Genomic DNA, 25,376 nt, shown 5'->3' with positions numbered 1-25,376 from the left:
TTATCGAATGTCCAAAAAAGATTCGCCCGATATGCATTACGTGACCTGCCCTGGCGTGATGCGGAAAACCTTCCACCGTATCCTGATCGCTGTCGATTACTTGGCCTCGACACACTTGAACGCCGTAGGAAAATTCAGCAAGCTGTATTTGTCGCCAAAATGTTGAATAACGAGATCGATTCACGGTCACTTCTGTTCCAGTTAAACTTCCGTGCTTCGCAACGTACTCTCAGATCAACTGGCCTACTTCAAACTGTCGCATGGGTAGTATGATTATCAATATGAAGACGGCTGAAAATCGCTGCTTTTGAATATCATGACAGTGAATATTCTCAGCACTGCCTACAGTTATGAGGGCTCCATTTGCTACCGTGTGACGAACAAGAATGAAGTTGAATTTTCTACACGCAGTCTTTTTTTTCCGAGTTGAGCGTAGATTTTTGCAATGTAGGCGGTGCGACGCAGACTCGAGAATGAGAAACGAAACAAAACAGCTTCGGTACTACTGAGTAATTGTTATGAGCATCAAAAGAAAATTTGTGCTTTCCTGATGCGAAAATTACCCTGGTTCTAATATCAATTAATTTGCGTTATCGATATTGGTCCGATAACGGTGTTCGACTGGAGCAGAAAGGAACAATTGAACCAGAAAATAACTCTATTTCGCAGTGAGAATTCTGAAAATGAGGGCTATACTTGCTGCCGTTGGACGACAGCGGTGTAATCACTGCCGTTTTCCTTTGGTGCCCAGTCGTTATTCTAAAAATGATTATGGAGAAATACATAGAAATTCGACACTAGCAGTAGTTGCGAAAATTCTCATAACTCTTATCTTCAACCATTCATAGTTCTAAAAAAAAACGATTCCATAATTTTCACCCAGTATTGAATATTTTTCCTGGCCGCAAATAATAAATTCGCTCTCCGTTCTGCATTTCGGTAGTTGTGCCAGCAAAATATCCTGCAGCATACATACAATGGTACCTCTTACTGCCGTATGCAGAATAATGATAAGGTGTTCCGCAGTGCCTGAAAGTTGACTCGTAATCAGCTCTCGTTTCCTGATGTTACGTATTTCTAACAGAAATACTGTTCCGTGTTCGGGAAGCTAATAGCGAAGAAAGTGTTTGGGAAAGCTTGATCTTGAAACTTTTCGTTTTCAATTTTACAAAATGTACTCTAGTAAAGAAAACAAAGACGTAGTCCTACGTCAGAAAAATGTTTCGCATTTATCCATATGAAAGTTTTGTTTTTGTTTGTTTTTTTATTCTATCAAAAAAAAAACTTTCTTTTACTTCAAAATTTAGTGTTTGTTTTAATTTTATTACTGCAAAAAATTATATATAATTCTGCAAAGTTTTATCAATTACATACAATTTATTCCTTGAAAGTTTAACTACAGTAAAGTTCTTTTTTACACGATTCTACGTACCGTGCAAAAAAAAAACCGTGTAAAAAAACCGCGTTATTTGGAAAAATGTCGTAAAAAACCGCGATATTTGGAAAAACCTCGTAAAAAAGAACCGTGTAAAATAAAACCGTGTAAAAATGAAACTGTGTAAAAAACAGCCTACTATAGTCTGTTACCGTTACTGTTACTTACTGTAACAATTTTACGCGAAGACAAAAAATCGTGCAAAAAAACGTGTAAAATAAAACCGCGTATTTGAGAAAACGACGTAAAAAAAATCGCGTTATTTTGAAAATCGTCGTAAAAAATCCCGTGTAGAATAAAACCGTGTAAAAAAACGTGTAAAAACAGACTTTACAGTATACATATTGTAAGTGAGCAATTATCGCTGAAACCAGCCCACTGGTACAAAGTGTGCTACATACCACTTGGACACGACCATCACAGATTTTGCTCAAAGTTGGGGAAATTATTTATCTAGTGTCACTTTGGAAAAATCTCAATTTTGCTGTCAATTAGAATACCCTTCACTCTGTGGAACCGCGCTCTATGTTGCAAGATATCATATTTTTTTGTCAAACCACTTTTTCTTTTTCCTACAATTTATAGACGTGAGAAGTCTGAAAAATACTGATATGTGATTTTTTGGAGAAAACAAGGCAAGGAATCTAGAAAAAATATAATTTTTGACTGGAAGTGTCGCCAGATAGATTATTTATGTATTCAAAAACTAAATTTGCATTTTTAGGCAAATTCAGCCCTCGCCAGCCACTTCAGGCTTCGTCGATGACATTGATATTGTAGCACGAGCCCTTGAGATGACGGAGACGTACATCAGACAGAAAGTTGGATTGGCCATAAACGCATCGAAGACTAAGTACATGAGAGGAAGAGGTTCCAGAGAAGACAGTCCCAAGTAACAAAACTGGTTTTATCAAAGTTTTATAGCGCTGTTTTGGTTGTGTTAAGTGCTATAAAACTTTGATAAAACCAATTTTGCTACTAGGGAGTAACTTCCCACCACGAATTCATATTAACGGTGATGAAATCGAGGTGGTAGACGAGTTCGTGTAACTGGGCTCACTGGTGACTGCTGACAACGACACCAGTAGGGAAATTCGTCGACGCCTAATGGGAGGAAATCGTGCCTACTTTGGACTCTGGAGGACGCTCCGCTCGAATAAAATCCGTCGCCGCACGAAGTAGACCATCTACGAAACACTGAGACCAGTCTACGGCCACGAAACCTGGATCATGCTCGTGGAGGACCAACGCGCCATTGGGGTTTTCGAAAGGAAGGCTCTGCGTACCATCTGTGGTGGAGTGCAGATGGAAGATGGATCATGGCGGAGGCGATAGGCGGATGAACCACGAGTTGCATAAGATGCTGGGAGAACCACTCATTGTTCAAACGGCGAAAATCGGGAGACTACGGTGGGCTGGGCATGTTGTAGGAATGTCGTACGACAACCCGGTGTAAATGGTTCTTGAAAACTGGAACGACTGGAACGAAGCGACGGGGTGCGCAGCGAGCAAGGTCGCTCGATCAAGTGGAAGACTACCTGCGGGGTCTCCGCAGACGACATGGCTGGCGAGCTGCAGCCATGGACCGAATTGAATGGAGATTTCTTCTTCGAACAGCAAGGGACACTTCGGCCTGGAGCTGACTGTTAAGGTAAGGTATATCCATCGCGACATTGGTCCTCCATACTCCTAACAATTTGCTGTTCGTAGTTTTTGAGAGAACTCCTGCTGTATTTTGTCAACACGACAACCTGCGCACTACAACAACAGGTGCAGGTGCAACAGCAAAATTATAAATTTGTTTTGCTATGCTCCAAGTTGTTTGATAGCATGTAAGGAATTCTGGGATCGCATGCGAAATACGCTCTGTGTGCCGGCAACGTATTCTTGTAGTCAGTAGTCTGTCTAGTCGCGCTGTTAATATGATATAGTGGTCCCGTTGCCTCATATGTTCTGCCTACGGAATTGAATTAGCAGTTAACATGGAAATAAATAAAGTTTCCTTTCAATATTTTCCAAGCACTTGGATCTCGCCATTTGCTACAGAATTTGCGTTTCTACTTAGTAAACAGATAAAAAAAGAAATGGGGGCTAATGTGTGAGAGTGATACCTTAGGAGCTTAAGATAACAAATGTTGTTTATGTTTATCCACATTTTTAACACTTAATTGGCATTGAGAGTATGAAACGTAAGTGGCAGTCTATGATACATGTGTATGCGCGTGACAGTCACGAAAGAATACTGTAAGCAGTTTGAAGTCGATTATTAACTCAAAGAAACATGCATGGGTCTGGAGGTGTGTGCATGTATGCGTATGTATAGATATGTATGTATGTGTACGTTTGTATGTATGAGTATTTATCTGTATTTTGCTTTTCTCCTCTGATCGCATCGCCTACCACGGTAAATCCAGATCTCCTCCTTCCCTACCATACTAACACAAATATCCATTACGTGACATACGTAGAGATGCAGAGGTCAACTCGGTATGGCAGAGCTGAATGCCACCACGGGTCGGTAATTGGCGATTACTGAAGGCCACGGAAGTGCTCACTGCTAGCAAGCAGTCCCAGACCATCAGCGGGAGCTAGCCTAGGTCGTGGCGAGATTCAGGCACTGGGCCGCTGAATTCTCGCAAAAGCCACACTGGCCGGAAGCAGCTCCGACGGAGCGAGTAGTGCCGCTCCCACCACCCAAATGCACTATACCGGCCATTGGGACTGATGCCAGTAATGTTCCCAATTACGGCAACTGGTCGCATCACTATAGGATAAGAGTCGGATTTCGTTTTCGTACCATGATTTTGGGCTGGCACCTGCGCCGAGCTCCCTTAGTAATGTCGTGTGATAACGGCTTGAAACGGCGAGATTACAACCGGTGCAGGGGTCTCCGTCCCGTAAAACCTGGCAGGCCTTCCAGTACGTTCCGAGTCCATTGCCGGGTGGGAACCCGGCAGGAGTAGGATCAGATGTCTTTTCCTGACTTGCGCCGGTCGGGGGTGTCATAGTTGCCCATAAGGCGCTATGGCAGCCGCCCCTAGCCATGGCCTCACTGCTCCGGCATAGACTACCTTGGGACCATTTAGGCGACTACTCCATTATGGATAAGGATAGCGGCTGGTAGGGGGACCCAATAAACAAAAATGTTGAACTCAAAAACAAAAGAGACGGGTGCGGAGGGGTTACCAAATCCCTTCGCACGAGGTGGCATCCAGCGGTCTCCGCAGAAGAAGGCGGAGACGGATGCGGCGAAGTCTGGAGGTGGAAAAACGGCGAATCCGTCGGTGTCCACACCAGACATCTCGGTAGACGGTCCCTTGCTAGTCAAGGCCGTCGAAAGGTGTATGGACACGCGGCCAAGAGTGGCGGCGCTGTCTGAACAACTCGATGCCATAATCGAGTTCTTGGCGAACAGGCGAAACATCGCTGGCGACCTGAAGCAGAGCCTCCTCCTGCTTCGGAGCACCATTGATGAAGCCAGAAAGGAGCACGAAGAACTCGTAGCTCGGGTGAAGGCGGCCGAGAAAGCGGCCAGGACCGGGAGGGCGACTGCATCTAAAGAGGTGCAGACAGACGCCCCCTCGTTCGCGTCGGTCTGCTCCACGGGGCAGGTCGCTAAGCGAACGAGGCAGTCCCCGGGGGAAACGGCCCCCGGGAACACCAAGAAACGATTGGTCGTGCTACTCCCACGGGAACACACGCCAACCGTTTCAAGGTCCACCGCGGAAAAGGCACAGGTGGAGGCTACGGGCAACCCTTGGACTACCGTAGACGGTAGGAAGCGTCGGGAAGGTGCGACGCGACATGATGGCGGAGCGGCCAGAGGACCAAAAAAGGTCAAAAAGGCGCGGAGTAGGGGTGATGCCCTCATACTCAAGACGGATGGGTCGAAGTACTCAGAAGTCTTGAAGAAGATGAGGGGGGAAACCCAGCTCAAGGATCTGGGGGCGGATGTGCGGAGTATCCGCCGATCTCGCACTGGCGAGATGATACTTGAGCTCCGGAAGGACGCCAAGAACAAGGGGGCTACCTACAAAACGGTAGCTGAAAAGGTCCTAGGGAAGGAGGTGCAAGTGCGGGCACTCACCTCAGAAGTGACTCTCCAGCTTAAAAACCTGGACGAAATCACTGAGGGGTGCGACATTGCACAAGCCCTAAAAGCGAAGTGCGGGGTGGAGGTGGCTAAGGAGTCAATCCGCCTCCGCAAAGGTCCGGCGGGGACCCAGATAGCTACCTTCCGACTACCGTCGGCGGACGCTAACCTGGCCCTGAAAGAGGGCAAGTTGAAGGTCGGCTGGTCTGTATGTCCTCTGGGCATACTACAGCAACCAGACATTTGCTTCCGGTGCTTTGAGGGCGGACATAAGTCCTGGACCTGCAAGGGGCCCGATAGGAGCCAGCTGTGCAGGCGTTGTGGAGATGCAGGCCATAAAGCAAAGGACTGTGTGGAGTCTCCCAAGTGCATGGTATGTTCCGGGAAACGGGACGCCAAACACTTTATGGGAGGCCCCAGGTGCCCAGCCGGTAAGCCGGCTGCGAAACCACGGGCGTAAGGGTGACGCAACTGAACCTGAACCATTGCTTCGCGGCTCAGCAGCTGCTACACCAAGCAGCCACTGAGTCGTTGTCGGACATCGCTGTCATATCGGATCCCTACCGCATCCCTCCCGGAAACGGTAATTGGGTTGCGGATAAGTCCAGTTTGGCGGCCATATGTACGACGAGCAAGTTCCCGGTTCAGGAGGTTGTCTCAACCTCAGAAGAAGGGTACGTAGTTGCTAAGGTAAACGGAGTGTTCTACTGCAGTTGCTATGCTCCGCCACGTTGGTCTACCGAAAGGTTCACCCAGATGGTCGACCTCCTATCCATGGAGCTAACGGGCCTAACGCCGTTGGTGGTGGCGGGCGACTTCAACGCTTGGGCTGTTGAGTGGGGAAGTCGCTTCACGAACCAGAGGGGCCAGATCCTGTTGGGAGCTTTTGCAAAGCTCAACCTAGATCTGGCCAACGTTGGGAACAAAAGTACATTTAGCAGAAATGGTGCGGAGTCGATCATCGACGTGACGTTCTCCAGCCCAGGACTGATCAAGAACTGGAGGGTAGACGATGGCTACACTAATAGCGACCACCAGGCGGTCTGTTATAGTGTAGACAACAACGAGAGGCGGCAAGCGACGGGTAGAGCCAACACTCCGACCGTTCGCGGGTGGAAGACATCGCACTTTGATGCCGAGGTATTCGAAGAGGCAATGAGAAGGGAGCGCGAGGGGGGCAGTTGGCTCCGCCCGACTGCTGACCAACTAGTTGCTATGCTATCGCGGGCGTGCGACGCCACCATGCCTAGGACTCGCCAACCTAGGAATGGAAAGCCACCGGTTTACTGGTGGACGGACGCGATAGCCGACCTTCGCAGTGCGTGCCTCCGTGCAAGACGGAGGATGCAGCGTGCGCGAAACGAAGAAGAGAGGACAGAGCGCCGCGCAGCATTCAGTTCGGCAAGATCGATGCTAAAGAGTGCGATAAAGGCCAGCAAGAGGGCCTGCTTCGATAGGCTATGTGCGAGTGCCAATACAAATCCGTGGAATGACGCCTACAGGATCGTAATGGCCAAGACTAAAGGCGCGCTGGCGCCTGCAGAGCGATCACCAGCGATGCTGGAGCGTATCATCGAGGGACTCTTTCCACGCCACGAGCCAAGTCCTTGGCCTCCGGCAGTCGAGTCTCACGTCCGACGTTCCAGTATCTCAGACATAGACCAGAGATGGTCGGCCAACCTGCCGAGCATCCAATCCGTGAGCGACGACAGCCGTGTCGAGGCAGGGGAGGAGGCAAGGGTTACGAATGAGGAACTCATCGTGATCGCCAAATCCCTAAAGGTGAGCAAGGCACCGGGACCGGATGGTATCCCTAACCTGGCGATCAGGCTGGCGATAAAAACGGCCCCCGGGCTGTTCAGGGCAGTCATGCAGAGGTGCCTGGATGACTGTCTCTTTCCGGACAGGTGGAAGCGGCAGAGACTGGTCTTATTGCCGAAGGCTGGGAAACCGCCAGGGGACCCATCGGCATATAGGCCTATCTGCCTGCTGGACACCGCGGGCAAGGTGCTTGAGAGGATCATCCTCAACAGACTGGTGAGGTACACGGAGGGTGTACACGGTCTGGCAAGTAACCAGTTCGGCTTCCGGAAGGGCAGGTCCACGCTGGACGCAATCTCTTCCGTCATCAAGACGGCGGAGGTAGCAATCCAGCGCAAGAGAAGGGGAATACGCTACTGCGCAATCGTCACGCTCGACGTGAAGAATGCGTTCAATAGTGCCAGTTGGGACTCCATAGCGCTCGCGCTCAGGAGCATCCATGTACCGGTGTCGCTGTACAAGATTCTGGAAAATTATTTCCAGAATCGAGTACTTGTTTACGACACGGAGGAGGGTCAGAAGTGCGTCCCAATTACCGCAGGAGTTCCGCAAGGTTCTATCCTGGGCCCGGTGTTGTGGAATGTCATGTATGACGGAGTGTTGAAACTCAAGTTCCCTGTAGGGGTTGTGATCGTCGGCTTTGCAGACGACATAACGCTGGAGGTTTACGGCGAGTCTATCGAGGAGGTCGAGTTGACGGCCGCGCACTGTATACGCAAGGTCGAGGACTGGATGCGCTCCAGGAATCTGGAGCTCGCGCATCATAAGACGGAGGTCACGGTTGTGAACAACCGTAAATCGGAGCAACAGGCGGTGGTCAGAGTCGGAGACTGCACCATCACCTCGAAGCGATCCCTGAAGCTCTTGGGGATTATGGTGGACGACAAGCTCACGTTCGGGAGTCACGTCGACTATGCCTGTAAGAGGGCCTCATCGGCTATTGCAGCACTATCTCGTATGATGTCCAATAGCTCAGCGGTTTATGGCAGCAAGCGAAGACTTCTTGCCAGCGTGGTTTCGTCCATACTTAGGTATGGTGGGCCAGTGTGGTCCAGAGCGCTAGGTACTAACAGTTACCGTGGTAAACTGGAAAGTACCTACAGGCTCATGTGCCTGAGAGTTGCGAGTGCGTATCGTACGGTGTCATACGATGCAATCTGTGTCTTGTCCGGCATGATGCCTATCAGCATCGCCATCAAGGAGGACAGAGAGTGTTTCGACCAACGTGACACAAGGGGCATACGAGGTACCAGAAGGTCATTCTCGATGCTCCGCTGGCAGCGGGAATGGTCCAACTCCACAAAGGGCAGATGGACGCACCGACTCATACCGGAGATATCCGGCTGGGTCGGGAGACGACATGGTGAAGTGAACTTCCACCTGACACAAATCCTGTCAGGCCATGGTTGTTTCAGGCAATATCTGCACAGGTTCGGACACGCGGTGTCCCCCATGTGTCCCGAGTGCGTGGAGGAGGAGGAGACTGCTGAGCATGTCTTCTTCGTATGCCCCCGTTTCGCAAGAGCGAGGAGCAACATGATGGCTGTGAGCGGGCCTGGCACTACTCCGGACAATCTAGTCCGGAGGATGTGCGACGACCCGGACATCTGGAACGCGGTCTGTGCGGCCGCCTCTCAGATTGTTCTGGAGCTGCAACGTGTGTGGCGGGTCAACCACCAACACGCCAGTGGTAGCTAATTACCAGTCTCCAGGTAGTTAGCTAGGAGGTTATAAGAGTAAAGAGGGTGCATCACGCACAAAAGCCACTCCCCGACGTAATACTTAACCGTCGTTCCGGGAAGACCAGGGCTGGAGACTGGAGGGGTTTTAGTGGGTCGGGACAGGGATCAGTAGGTGTCTGGGCGAGTGTAACTACCCCAGCATCTCTCCCCTAGTCTCATCCCCACACCCTGAGTTCTCTTCTCAGGTGTCTGTTTGCAGATTTCCCCCTCACCTTTAAAAAAAAAAAAAAAAAAAAAAAAAAAAAAAGAGGTCAACTCGGTGTCATGAAAACGCATGTCGAACTAACAATCCTTCTCCTAACATTCCCTAAAGACCGTAAGGCCGTGGCCCGCGCCGTTATTGATCTTTATAAAGAGGAAGCTATTGGACTGTTGCATATTGGGGAAGGTGTTCTAGCCCAAAAGCTATCCAAATGGGTCACTGTGCAAATTGCAGTTTGCTTCATGAAAGTTCCTAATCAAGTCATCAAAATCGATACGAGGTGTACTCAAACAGACCGGTTACGATACGCTGTGTGAAATAATAAGCAAGCAGTGATTAAACGTTTAGGATTATTTTCGGCTCAATATACATAAATAAGCGTATGCAGATAGTAATATAATACATAAAAAGATATTTTACTTTTGCTTCGAGTGGTTGAATGTCTGGCCTTCATGACCAGACTTGGGGGCTCCTTGGGTCGGGGGGCGAGAATTATAAAAAAGAAATATGTGCACGAAAGTCGCAGCAAATAATAACATTACTAGCCTTAGATATATTAAGGAGTATTAAGCTGATACAAAATTTGAATTCTTCTTATGTCCAAGGTTGACGAAGTTAACAAAGAGTAAAAACACCGAAAAGAAAAATGAAGAATATTTTTAATAAAAAAATATATTTATTTATATATAAGTTACAGCGTTTGTATGTTGCATGCAAATGGATTTTGAAAAATAACATATTATTTTTATTATTATTAATTACTAGTTGAACTAGTTTCAATATTGGGAATGATTTTTTATAATTAATATTAGCACAACTCACTTCAAAAATATTTCACATCTTATACGTCCATCATTACTTTAAGTACCTGAACATTCTGAGAACGCACAGAACGGAAATACCCATATTAGATTGCAATTTGTGATTTGGGGATGATTCACAGAAACTGGAAGTCGCCATTTCGGATTTCAAAATGACGTATGGAGTTCGGAAGTTTCGGAAGTATTGAAATGGTTGACCAAATACCACTTTAGATTATTTTCCTGAAACCAGAAGTCTTTGTTTTGGAAAATGTTATGTGGGGTCATCCCAGTTCCGAATATACCACACTTGAATGATAACCGGATATTCGTCAATCGTTCACAGTAAAACCTCTTTTTATGTAACTTTTGGAAGAAAGAAATCAAAGTAAGAAGAATTTAGCGTGACCATTCATGCTAAGTTCTCCTCTATAATCATATCTAAAGAGATAACATGTTAATATTTATTACGAAAATGTTTGTTGGTGTCCATTGGGTTGTCGATATTAAACCTAGAATATCGATATTCGTTTTATCGATATTAAAAGCAGCGTCGATATTGAAATCGATATTACGTACTGATATCGATTTTTATCGATATTTTCCCTTATATATTTTATATTTGGTTTTCAGTTAGGCCTGAAACAAGCTGAACGCCAATGTGAGCGATCGGGCGAGATTCTTGCCGAAGGTTAATAAACAGCCGTGAGTAGAGTTGTTCATTAACCTACGGAAAGAATCTCACCCGATCGGTCGCGTTGGCGTTCAGCATTTTTCATGCCTTAGTATTGAATATTCCGGCGAAGTGTTTGCTATTTCATCTCGTCCGTTAGGACATCGGGCCGATTGCTGATCGCTTTACGCAAGGTGCATTTTCCAATCAGATTAAACCGACGTTTCATGAGCCGAGTCTCCTAATCGTCACTGATCCATTGACTAATCACCAGCCAGTTACTGAAGCATCCTACCTGAACATTCATGTTATCGCTTATGTAACACCGATTCTTTACTGAAACACCAAGGCATCGCATTTGATCGGTTTAATGTGGTGGTTATTGCCCCGAGAAGTTCCACACCCAAATATCTGAAAATTCGCTCTAGACATGCTGTCAATAAAAATGAAAATATGGCAACCATATTTCTGTCGAACCATATTTTCCATCTACCACTTATTGATTCTAGTACCAACAAAGTTTAGTTTGCTCTATAAAAAAGCTGAAATAGAGTAAACGTCCTTTAATTGCTATTGACCTATTTTCGAATAAATATATTTATTAATGGGTAAACCAAGCCTTAACGTTTGTTTTCAGTATAATGTGCACTTTTAATGAATATCTTATATTGTGCACATTAAAAAATTCTGAATATTACACGTCACGTAAAATATTTTCCCATTGAAATTTTAGCTGTTTTTGACGTAAACCATGATTTTGTTTGAAAATTTTGTGCAATTCCATTAAAATTTCTGTTGATTCTGACGTAAACCACGATTAAATTTGAAAATTATGTACAATATTATTTGAAGTAGCGTGGAATATTATGGAATTTTCTATCATAAGCGATGGAGGCAATTCTTTACATGCGATTCGACATAAAGTTTTCTTACTGTGTGTGTAAGCATTTTAAATTTAATTTTGATGCCATGATGAATTTATCAGGGTGGCGACTCAATTTCCATAAATAAATTTCCTGATTTTCCCTTGATGTTTCAATGTTTCAAATGACTGTTCAAACTTATTTTAAACTGATTAAAGTTACGACTGTCATAGGTTTTTAACCTAAATATCAAAAGTCAAAACTAAAAAGGTTCAGACTTAAACTGGTTCCTGCTAAAATTTCCACCAGTAATTGTAAGTAAGATTAGCTTCGCTTTTGCTAACTTGAATCTTGAACAAAAATTTTTTTTTGTTGAGAAACACGTCCAGTTTGATAAAATTGAAAATGAAAATTACACTGATCGAAAAAAAGTGAAACAAAGTTGTCCTTCAGCTCAAATAAGTACCCTAGAAATATTATAGCTTCTTAACCTGTTCATTTTCATGCTCCTGGTAAATGCTGAAGTGCGTCAAAAGACCGCAAAGTAATTGTTCGCCGTGTTCGTCGTTTTTCCGTTTACTTACGGGAAAATTTTTTTGAAGTCTCTGAAGACTTGAGGCATTTCCGAAACATCTGAGGCACTAAAATTCACAGGAGCAGTGTTATCGATTAACTATCTTGAGAAACACCTGCTTTGACAAGAATGTCAATCAGACTTGGAATTCTGGTTAGATCAGTTGAATAATTGTTTTTTTTTACATTTTTTACATTTTCAATAATTTGGCGAAATATTCATTTTGAAACAATTCCGGAGAATTTCTCAAGAACTTCATTTGAAATGTTTAAAATCCCATCGTGACGAGGTGCTTTCATATTTTTGAAAATTTTAATGATAGATTTAATTTTTAAATTTATGGTGTTTCGGCTTGCAGTCTTCTCTTAAAAGATCAAAACAGAAGTTTGTCTACTGTCCTACGTTTCGGCTGAGTGTATTTAGCCTTCTTCCGGGAATTACTGTATAAAACATTTTAACAATTTAGTGTGAGGAGTGTATAGGCGTTGCGTGTACTTACTAGGTTTCTGTCTATCGTCATTAACTGTAATATTTCTACGTGTAAGCGTCCTGTTATGTACATCAAAGGTGTTTGATTGTTCTATGTGCTTTTGAAAAATAAACTTTTTTGTATGGTTTTTAAAGTTCACTATACTTTACTGCTTCGGCGTGTTGTCACTACTCTTGTGGGTATTACTGTAATCTAGTTGATGCTGTTTACTATCTGTTGCTGTTTGTTTCTGTGTTTGTCTATTGCATGCAAGATGCCAGCGAATGTAGCATTTAGTCCGTCTACGTCGGTGCGTTTGTTGACTGTGGATGTGTCGTTGTAGATCCATACCATCTCGAGCAAGCTCAGAGATGATTTCCTGTGTGTGAAGTCCAATATTTTGGTTTCGGTAAGGTTAAACCGATGACGCTCGTCGATACAATGGGAGATGAGTGCTGTTTTCTCTCTGAGAGAACGTATTGCGGGGTCGGTGTATGGAAGTCCTGAGTTCAACAGCTGATCGAGTTTGTTTATGTTGCTCTGGTGGTTGGAGAGTCTGCTCTTAAGCAGATTGCTGGTCATGCCTATGTAACTTTTGTCACAGTTGCTGCAGGGTATTTTATATATGACATTATGTTTAAGTAATGCGGGAACGGGGTCTTTGATCTGGGTGAAAAATTTGCTCACGGTGTGTGTACATCGCGTTGATACACAAACTTCTGGGTACTGCTGTTTCAATATCCTAACTATATGGGGCGTTAACATCGGTATATACGGTATCGACCGATATATTCTTTCTGCTGCGGGTGTATTGTGGGTGGTTTGGATGTTCTTAGCGGTTTTCATTCGATTCCAGCATCGATTGATTAAACTGAGAGGATAGTCATTTAATTTAAGCTGTTGAACTATAATGTTTCTCTTCTGGGTATCAGTTAAGTTGGTGGATAGATCGTTTACTCGTGATATGAAATTGGAAGCTATATTAATTTTTAGCGACAGTGGGTGGATGGATCGGTAGTTCAATAGTCGTCCGGAGGCAATAGTTTTCGTATAATATTCAGTGCGTATTGAGTTATCAGCTTGTCGTATGAGTGTCATATCCAGATATGCTAGTCGTCCGTTCTGTTCCTCTTCTATGGTGAATTGAATGTTGCTATGATATGAATTAAAAGCTGTCAGTATTTCGTTTTTCTTATCTTTGGGAATTATAAGAAACAGATCATCGACATATTTGCGTATTGTGTGAACAGGGAAACAAATGTTGCGTAAAACGGAGTCAATGAGTGGTTCCATAATGAGATCGGAGAGTATCGGTGAGAGAGGATTTCCCATGGCTGCACCCGCTATTTGAGAGTAATATTGATCTCTGAACATAAAGTAACTTGAATCCAAGCAGAAGTTGACGATTTCCAGGAACAGATCCAAATTGATATTGGTATTAGTTCTCAGCGATCCCCAACTGTTTATGGTATCACGGATAATTAATTCCTTGGGAATGTTGGTGAACAGCGATATGACGTCCAGTGATATCATTTCGCATTGCGGTGGAATGGTAATGTTATTCACGTATTGGCAGAAGCTGCGGGAATCACGTACGTTGTATTTGGTCTGGATGGACATTTGATATATTTTGCAGACATATTTAGAAAGATTGTAGCTCGGACTAGTCATTCCAGGGACCACGGGACGGAGAGGCAGATTTTGTTTGTGTGCTTTAGGTTGTCCATATATTCGGGGGCAAGTGGCGGTATAGGTTTTCAGATTGTAGGCAGTTTGTTTGTCTATAAGTTTGAGCTCGAGCAATCGTCCTATGATGTTGTTGTTGGCGGTTTGGAATTTGTTCGTGGGATCGGATTTAACAGTTTTGTACGTATTTGTGTCGTTGAGCAAGAGTTTCATTTTACGGTTATATTCTTCGGTTAACATCACAACAGTGCGGTTGCCTTTGTCGGCCGGTAGAATGCAGATATTTGGGTTTAGTTTAAGGAAATTTCTGGTTTTGGTTTGTGCGATTCTTATAAACTTGGATTCTGGGTCTCTCGGACAGTTATCGTATTTGTGGATGAAATTGTGTATGCAATTGGTAATCATACATCGGGTTGTGTCCTGAATTTGGTGCTTGAAGTTGGTTTTTAAAATTGATTCGGTTTCGGCAAGAAGGTGGTACAGTTGGTTGTGCGGGAAATTATGAGGATATAGTGAAAACTTTGGACTTAGACTTAGTAACGTCGTTACTTCTTCTGGGATTTCTGTGTCGGTTGCGTTAAGAAAATCATGGAAAACCTATACCGCCACTTGCCCCCGAATATATGGACAACCTAAAGCACACAAACAAAATCTGCCTCTCCGTCCCGTGGTCCCTGGAATGACTAGTCCGAGCTACAATCTTTCTAAATATGTCTGCAAAATATATCAAATGTCCATCCAGACCAAATACAACGTACGTGATTCCCGCAGCTTCTGCCAATACGTGAATAACATTACCATTCCACCGCAATGCGAAATGATATCACTGGACGTCATATCGCTGTTCACCAACATTCCCAAGGAATTAATTATCCGTGATACCATAAACAGTTGGGGATCGCTGAGAACTAATACCAATATCAATTTGGATCTGTTCCTGGAAATCGTCAACTTCTGCTTGGATTCAAGTTACTTTATGTTCAGAGATCAATATTACTCTCAAATAGCGGGTGCAGCCATGGGAAATCCTCTCTCACCGATACTCTCCGATCTCATTATGGAACCACTCATTGACTCCGTTTTACGCAACATTTGTTTCCCTGTTCACACAATACGCAAATATGTCGATGATCTGTTTCTTATAATTCCCAAAGATAAGAAAAACGAAATACTGACAGCTTTTAATTCATATCATAGCAACATTCAATTCACCATAGAAGAGGAACAGAACGGACGACTAGCATATCTGGATATGACACTCATACGACAAGCTGATAACTCAATACGCACTGAATATTATACGAAAACTATTGCCTCCGGACGACTATTGAACTACCGATCCATCCACCCACTGTCGCTAAAAATTAATATAGCTTCCAATTTCATATCACGAGTAAACGATCTATCCACCAACTTAACTGATACCCAGAAGAGAAACATTATAGTTCAACAGCTTAAATTAAATGACTATCCTCTCAGTTTAATCAATCGATGCTGGAATCGAATGAAAACCGCTAAGAACATCCAAACCACCCACAATACACCCGCAGCAGAAAGAATATATCGGTCGATACCGTATATACCGATGTTAACGCCCCATATAGTTAGGATATTGAAACAGCAGTACCCAGAAGTTTGTGTATCAACGCGATGTACACACACCGTGAGCAAATTTTTCACCCAGATCAAAGACCCCGTTCCCGCATTACTTAAACATAATGTCATATATAAAATACCCTGCAGCAACTGTGACAAAAGTTACATAGGCATGACCAGCAATCTGCTTAAGAGCAGACTCTCCAACCACCAGAGCAACATAAACAAACTCGATCAGCTGTTGAACTCAGGACTTCCATACACCGACCCCGCAATACGTTCTCTCAGAGAGAAAACAGCACTCATCTCCCATTGTATCGACGAGCGTCATCGGTTTAACCTTACCGAAACCAAAATATTGGACTTCACACACAGGAAATCATCTCTGAGCTTGCTCGAGATGGTATGGATCTACAACGACACATCCACAGTCAACAAACGCACCGACGTAGACGGACTAAATGCTACATTCGCTGGCATCTTGCATGCAATAGACAAACACAGAAACAAACAGCAACAGATAGTAAACAGCATCAACTAGATTACAGTAATACCCACAAGAGTAGTGACAACACGCCGAAGCAGTAAAGTATAGTGAACTTTAAAAACCATACAAAAAAGTTTATTTTTCAAAAGCACATAGAACAATCAAACACCTTTGATGTACATAACAGGACGCTTACACGTAGAAATATTACAGTTAATGACGATAGACAGAAACCTAGTAAGTACACGCAACGCCTATACACTCCTCACACTAAATTGTTAAAATGTTTTATACAGTAATTCCCGGAAGAAGGCTAAATACACTCAGCCGAAACGTAGGACAGTAGACAAACTTCTGTTTTGATCTTTTAAGAGAAGACTGCAAGCCGAAACACCATAAATTTGAAATCGTTACAGTCGAAATAGACCTCGAATATCAACAAAATGGCTAATAATGTGCGACCTAACTTTTTTCAACGAATAGACCAACACTTCGGTAAAAATGCCACCATACAACTTAAAAATTATGCCACTGACACAAAAAAATTGGCACACATGAACACACGGAAAGAATTTCTGGTAAAATGCAGGAAAAACGGCATTTTCCCCACCCATATCACTAATACATTTCGTTGCGTTTACGAGTTACTAGAAGAACGAAGTCCGTACACCAACAAACTGAATAATCATATAAAACGATTCAAACAATCAGTCCTCAACATCGAGATAAAACACACTTTCTACAAAATAAATAAGCTCAATAGACAACTCCAACAGTTAAAACAACAAATCATCAATTCCACCGATACTGAAACCCACACTACGTTTATATTTTCCCAAGAACTGGCATACAATCGAATCTACAACCAGAAACAAAAACAAACCCGGAAAAAACTCCACAATCTGATGGTTACATCATCTAGAGTCCATTCGACGATTCCAACACTAAATGAAAAAGCAATTCTTAACGCAACCGACACAGAAATCCCAGAAGAAGTAACGACGTTACTAAGTCTAAGTCCAAAGTTTTCACTATATCCTCATAATTTCCCGCACAACCAACTGTACCACCTTCTTGCCGAAACCGAATCAATTTTAAAAACCAACTTCAAGCACCAAATTCAGGACACAACCCGATGTATGATTACCAATTGCATACACAATTTCATCCACAAATACGATAACTGTCCGAGAGACCCAGAATCCAAGTTTATAAGAATCGCACAAACCAAAACCAGAAATTTCCTTAAACTAAACCCAAATATCTGCATTCTACCGGCCGACAAAGGCAACCGCACTGTTGTGATGTTAACCGAAGAATATAACCGTAAAATGAAACTCTTGCTCAACGACACAAATACGTACAAAACTGTTAAATCCGATCCCACGAACAAATTCCAAACCGCCAACAACAACATCATAGGACGATTGCTCGAGCTCAAACTTATAGACAAACAAACTGCCTACAATCTGAAAACCTATACCGCCACTTGCCCCCGAATATATGGACAACCTAAAGCACACAAACAAAATCTGCCTCTCCGTCCCGTGGTCCCTGGAATGACTAGTCCGAGCTACAATCTTTCTAAATATGTCTGCAAAATATATCAAATGTCCATCCAGACCAAATACAACGTACGTGATTCCCGCAGCTTCTGCCAATACGTGAATAACATTACCATTCCACCGCAATGCGAAATGATATCACTGGACGTCATATCGCTGTTCACCAACATTCCCAAGGAATTAATTATCCGTGATACCATAAACAGTTGGGGATCGCTGAGAACTAATACCAATATCAATTTGGATCTGTTCCTGGAAATCGTCAACTTCTGCTTGGATTCAAGTTACTTTATGTTCAGAGATCAATATTACTCTCAAATAGCGGGTGCAGCCATGGGAAATCCTCTCTCACCGATACTCTCCGATCTCATTATGGAACCACTCATTGACTCCGTTTTACGCAACATTTGTTTCCCTGTTCACACAATACGCAAATATGTCGATGATCTGTTTCTTATAATTCCCAAAGATAAGAAAAACGAAATACTGACAGCTTTTAATTCATATCATAGCAACATTCAATTCACCATAGAAGAGGAACAGAACGGACGACTAGCATATCTGGATATGACACTCATACGACAAGCTGATAACTCAATACGCACTGAATATTATACGAAAACTATTGCCTCCGGACGACTATTGAACTACCGATCCATCCACCCACTGTCGCTAAAAATTAATATAGCTTCCAATTTCATATCACGAGTAAACGATCTATCCACCAACTTAACTGATACCCAGAAGAGAAACATTATAGTTCAACAGCTTAAATTAAATGACTATCCTCTCAGTTTAATCAATCGATGCTGGAATCGAATGAAAACCGCTAAGAACATCCAAACCACCCACAATACACCCGCAGCAGAAAGAATATATCGGTCGATACCGTATATACCGATGTTAACGCCCCATATAGTTAGGATATTGAAACAGCAGTACCCAGAAGTTTGTGTATCAACGCGATGTACACACACCGTGAGCAAATTTTTCACCCAGATCAAAGACCCCGTTCCCGCATTACTTAAACATAATGTCATATATAAAATACCCTGCAGCAACTGTGACAAAAGTTACATAGGCATGACCAGCAATCTGCTTAAGAGCAGACTCTCCAACCACCAGAGCAACATAAACAAACTCGATCAGCTGTTGAACTCAGGACTTCCATACACCGACCCCGCAATACGTTCTCTCAGAGAGAAAACAGCACTCATCTCCCATTGTATCGACGAGCGTCATCGGTTTAACCTTACCGAAACCAAAATATTGGACTTCACACACAGGAAATCATCTCTGAGCTTGCTCGAGATGGTATGGATCTACAACGACACATCCACAGTCAACAAACGCACCGACGTAGACGGACTAAATGCTACATTCGCTGGCATCTTGCATGCAATAGACAAACACAGAAACAAACAGCAACAGATAGTAAACAGCATCAACTAGATTACAGTAATACCCACAAGAGTAGTGACAACACGCCGAAGCAGTAAAGTATAGTGAACTTTAAAAACCATACAAAAAAGTTTATTTTTCAAAAGCACATAGAACAATCAAACACCTTTGATGTACATAACAGGACGCTTACACGTAGAAATATTACAGTTAATGACGATAGACAGAAACCTAGTAAGTACACGCAACGCCTATACACTCCTCACACTAAATTGTTAAAATGTTTTATACAGTAATTCCCGGAAGAAGGCTAAATACACTCAGCCGAAACGTAGGACAGTAGACAAACTTCTGTTTTGATCTTTTAAGAGAAGACTGCAAGCCGAAACACCATAAATTTGAAATCGTTACAGTCGAAATAGACCTCGAATATCAACAAAATGGCTAATAATGTGCGACCTAACTTTTTTCAACGAATAGACCAACACTTCGGTAAAAATGCCACCATACAACTTAAAAATTATGCCACTGACACAAAAAAATTGGCACACATGAACACACGGAAAGAATTTCTGGTAAAATGCAGGAAAAACGGCATTTTCCCCACCCATATCACTAATACATTTCGTTGCGTTTACGAGTTACTAGAAGAACGAAGTCCGTACACCAACAAACTGAATAATCATATAAAACGATTCAAACAATCAGTCCTCAACATCGAGATAAAACACACTTTCTACAAAATAAATAAGCTCAATAGACAACTCCAACAGTTAAAACAACAAATCATCAATTCCACCGATACTGAAACCCACACTACGTTTATATTTTCCCAAGAACTGGCATACAATCGAATCTACAACCAGAAACAAAAACAAACCCGGAAAAAACTCCACAATCTGATGGTTACATCATCTAGAGTCCATTCGACGATTCCAACACTAAATGAAAAAGCAATTCTTAACGCAACCGACACAGAAATCCCAGAAGAAGTAACGACGTTACTAAGTCTAAGTCCAAAGTTTTCACTATATCCTCATAATTTCCCGCACAACCAACTGTACCACCTTCTTGCCGAAACCGAATCAATTTTAAAAACCAACTTCAAGCACCAAATTCAGGACACAACCCGATGTATGATTACCAATTGCATACACAATTTCATCCACAAATACGATAACTGTCCGAGAGACCCAGAATCCAAGTTTATAAGAATCGCACAAACCAAAACCAGAAATTTCCTTAAACTAAACCCAAATATCTGCATTCTACCGGCCGACAAAGGCAACCGCACTGTTGTGATGTTAACCGAAGAATATAACCGTAAAATGAAACTCTTGCTCAACGACACAAATACGTACAAAACTGTTAAATCCGATCCCACGAACAAATTCCAAACCGCCAACAACAACATCATAGGACGATTGCTCGAGCTCAAACTTATAGACAAACAAACTGCCTACAATCTGAAAACCTATACCGCCACTTGCCCCCGAATATATGGACAACCTAAAGCACACAAACAAAATCTGCCTCTCCGTCCCGTGGTCCCTGGAATGACTAGTCCGAGCTACAATCTTTCTAAATATGTCTGCAAAATATATCAAATGTCCATCCAGACCAAATACAACGTACGTGATTCCCGCAGCTTCTGCCAATACGTGAATAACATTACCATTCCACCGCAATGCGAAATGATATCACTGGACGTCATATCGCTGTTCACCAACATTCCCAAGGAATTAATTATCCGTGATACCATAAACAGTTGGGGATCGCTGAGAACTAATACCAATATCAATTTGGATCTGTTCCTGGAAATCGTCAACTTCTGCTTGGATTCAAGTTACTTTATGTTCAGAGATCAATATTACTCTCAAATAGCGGGTGCAGCCATGGGAAATCCTCTCTCACCGATACTCTCCGATCTCATTATGGAACCACTCATTGACTCCGTTTTACGCAACATTTGTTTCCCTGTTCACACAATACGCAAATATGTCGATGATCTGTTTCTTATAATTCCCAAAGATAAGAAAAACGAAATACTGACAGCTTTTAATTCATATCATAGCAACATTCAATTCACCATAGAAGAGGAACAGAACGGACGACTAGCATATCTGGATATGACACTCATACGACAAGCTGATAACTCAATACGCACTGAATATTATACGAAAACTATTGCCTCCGGACGACTATTGAACTACCGATCCATCCACCCACTGTCGCTAAAAATTAATATAGCTTCCAATTTCATATCACGAGTAAACGATCTATCCACCAACTTAACTGATACCCAGAAGAGAAACATTATAGTTCAACAGCTTAAATTAAATGACTATCCTCTCAGTTTAATCAATCGATGCTGGAATCGAATGAAAACCGCTAAGAACATCCAAACCACCCACAATACACCCGCAGCAGAAAGAATATATCGGTCGATACCGTATATACCGATGTTAACGCCCCATATAGTTAGGATATTGAAACAGCAGTACCCAGAAGTTTGTGTATCAACGCGATGTACACACACCGTGAGCAAATTTTTCACCCAGATCAAAGACCCCGTTCCCGCATTACTTAAACATAATGTCATATATAAAATACCCTGCAGCAACTGTGACAAAAGTTACATAGGCATGACCAGCAATCTGCTTAAGAGCAGACTCTCCAACCACCAGAGCAACATAAACAAACTCGATCAGCTGTTGAACTCAGGACTTCCATACACCGACCCCGCAATACGTTCTCTCAGAGAGAAAACAGCACTCATCTCCCATTGTATCGACGAGCGTCATCGGTTTAACCTTACCGAAACCAAAATATTGGACTTCACACACAGGAAATCATCTCTGAGCTTGCTCGAGATGGTATGGATCTACAACGACACATCCACAGTCAACAAACGCACCGACGTAGACGGACTAAATGCTACATTCGCTGGCATCTTGCATGCAATAGACAAACACAGAAACAAACAGCAACAGATAGTAAACAGCATCAACTAGATTACAGTAATACCCACAAGAGTAGTGACAACACGCCGAAGCAGTAAAGTATAGTGAACTTTAAAAACCATACAAAAAAGTTTATTTTTCAAAAGCACATAGAACAATCAAACACCTTTGATGTACATAACAGGACGCTTACACGTAGAAATATTACAGTTAATGACGATAGACAGAAACCTAGTAAGTACACGCAACGCCTATACACTCCTCACACTAAATTGTTAAAATGTTTTATACAGTAATTCCCGGAAGAAGGCTAAATACACTCAGCCGAAACGTAGGACAGTAGACAAACTTCTGTTTTGATCTTTTAAGAGAAGACTGCAAGCCGAAACACCATAAATTTGAAATCGTTACAGTCGAAATAGACCTCGGATAGATTTAATCTCATTTAAGTTAGTTTCAATCAATTCTGCTTGTAAAAATTCCGGGGTAGAAATTTGATAACATTAACTCACTACTCACTCATTATATTTCGAGCTATGAACACACTCAAACTACTGAGCAAGTCTTCGAATTTTCTGTTAATTGGTTGCAAGGAAGTAATCATCATTTTTAATTGCTGGAATATGACAATGGCGATGGTGAAGCTTGCTCAGGCGATGTTAGAAGGTGCGTTAATAGTTTGGAGGCAATTGCCAGAAACCGAAGAAAAAAATCTCGTCTAACCACTGGTTTTATATAAAAACGTAGTAATTACCATAAAATTCGCGCACTACTTGATGACATGTTAGTACCAATTAGGATACTTTTCAAAAAAATTAATCACTATTTATTGACATCCTGGTCACTAAAGTCACTATAGTTGCATTGTCTAACCGTTATGAACCCTGTACAAGGTATCATCAGTGCTACAATGCTCTAATCCATTCCCGCGGGAATTAAACTAAAATTTAAACTTTAATTGCAGTTCAACAAATAAACTTGAAATTTTTAACGATGGAACTATTTAAAACGGTTGGAGAACAAACCGACATGTTACTATAAAGTTTATGCAAATTGTGCATGTTGCTGAGTAAGAAGAGTTTGAAGGTCATTTATCGAGGAAAACCCTGTCACTCCGCGCCGCGGTGATGGGGTTAATAAAAGCCTATGCTAAAATGGATGGGTCTAGAAAATTACTTTCCAGGAATATTCTTCTACCTGGAACAAATTTTTTATTGAGTGTTGTTGCAGGGTTGCTGGTGACCGTCCACATCAAATGCATTGAAATAAATCCAATTCAGAAATCACTCCGTAAAAAATCCCAAGGCTTTAAAATTTTCCCTGATGACTTTTTAAATTCCCTGATTTTCCATGATTTCCCTGATCGAAAAACTAAATACCTGATATTCCCTGATTCTCACGGTTTTCCCGGTAGTCGCCACTCTAATTTATGATTGGTAGGCAAAATTTTGACGGCAGCACTCCCCTGATGGCAACCGAGAATAGCGGACAGCAATATCGAAATATCGATAATATCAGATGCCCCAACATCGGTGACAAATATCGATATTGCGACGAGCAAATATCGATAATATCAAATATCGATTAAATATCAGCAACCTTAGTGTCCAAGGAACACGTCTGAGAGAAAGTTAACGTTTTAATCCACATAACTACGATGAAATTAAAAAAAAAAAAGATTAAACCAATGAAATGCGGCCTTTCCTCCAGCCAAATGTCCCAATATCTATTTTTGGTAAAAGTAAGAAAGTATTTCGAATCCCGTAATGTGTTACTATTCACAAAACTACGAAAACAGAAATGTAATTTTTGTCTGCTCGACTCGCACCAAATTAAAACATAAATTCTTCTGCAAAAAAATATTTGCAGATGTTGAAGGAACGACGAACATTTTATTGAAAAAAAATGCAGAAAATCATCTTCAAACATACGTAGTTTTTAAAGTAATATCTCAACTTTTAGCAATAAGATACCTATTATTTTTCCTCAAATGTCTTTTCTGAACATTAACAAACATTTCAATGAAGAACAATTACATATCATAGCTTTGAATTTCGATTTGTAGGCAAATTGAGTTCAAATATTCATGATTTTGCTTGTTTAACGTAGTGTTGTAAATAATATCTCAATTTTCAGTAAAATCTGTTTTTTTTTACTCAAAAGTCTTCCCTGAACATAAACAAACATTTTAATGGAAAAAATCATATATCGTGGCTTTGAATTTTGATTCAGAGATAAATTGATAAATTAATAAACAGAGATAAATATTCATGATATTGCATGTTTTACCTAGTTTTGTGAATAATATCTCAATTTTCAGTTATCAGATAACTATTCTTTCTTCTCGAATGTCATTTCGGAATCTCAGCGAACATTTTATTAAAAAAATCACGTGTCATCGCTTTGAATTCTGACTTAGAAACAAATTGAGCCTAAAAAATTATGATTTTGCATTTTTCATGTGGTTTTGTGGAAAATATTTAAATTTCAAATAATCAGATACCTATTATCACTGCTTCGAGTTTTGATTTAGAGGCAAATTCAGCATAAAAGTCATGATTTTGCTTGTTTCACGTAGTTTAATATCTCGAGTTTTAGTAATCGGATACCTGTTATTTTTCTCAAATGTTTTTCTTAAACATCGACGAACATTTTAATGAAAAACAGAATCACATGTCATGGCTTTGAATTTTGATTTGGAGACGAATAAAGTATAAAAAGTCATAATTTTGCATGTTTTACGTAGTTTTGTGAATAATATCTCAAGTTTTAGTGATTAGATACCTATTATTTTTTCTCAAATGTCTTTCCTGAACATCAGCGAACAATCTTATGTTAAAAACCTACATGTCACCGCTTATTATTTTTGATTCAGAGCGATTCAAAATGATGATGATTACTGTACACCTCAGAGACTGAGGGAATAATATCAATAAGATCAAGCGTTACGGAATTTAATTTTTATATAGTAGAAGAAGAGAAGATTTAGATTGCATTCTGACGATC

The 25,376-nt window shown here is 42.0% G+C and overlaps 2 protein-coding genes across 2 annotated transcripts in view; both read right to left on the bottom strand.

Annotated features, from left to right (window-relative positions):
- LOC129718029 (alkyldihydroxyacetonephosphate synthase-like) overlaps window positions 1-25,376 on the bottom strand; it is a 99,719-nt gene that overhangs the window by 30,124 nt on the left and 44,219 nt on the right. The window lies entirely within an intron of this gene.
- LOC129717305 (uncharacterized) lies at window positions 12,886-15,159 on the bottom strand. The gene is made up of 2 exons (XM_055667171.1): window positions 15,117-15,159; window positions 12,886-14,921 (listed from the first exon to the last, which is right to left on the bottom strand). Exons 1-2 carry the CDS (start codon window positions 15,157-15,159, stop codon window positions 12,886-12,888), a joined length of 2,079 nt encoding a protein of 692 aa, XP_055523146.1.

This window comes from Wyeomyia smithii, chromosome 1 (assembly GCF_029784165.1).
Source record: "Wyeomyia smithii strain HCP4-BCI-WySm-NY-G18 chromosome 1, ASM2978416v1, whole genome shotgun sequence".
Classification (NCBI taxonomy): domain Eukaryota; kingdom Metazoa; phylum Arthropoda; class Insecta; order Diptera; family Culicidae; genus Wyeomyia; species Wyeomyia smithii.
Note: the sequence above shows the minus strand (reverse complement) of the source record. Positions and strands in the feature narration are given on the sequence as shown.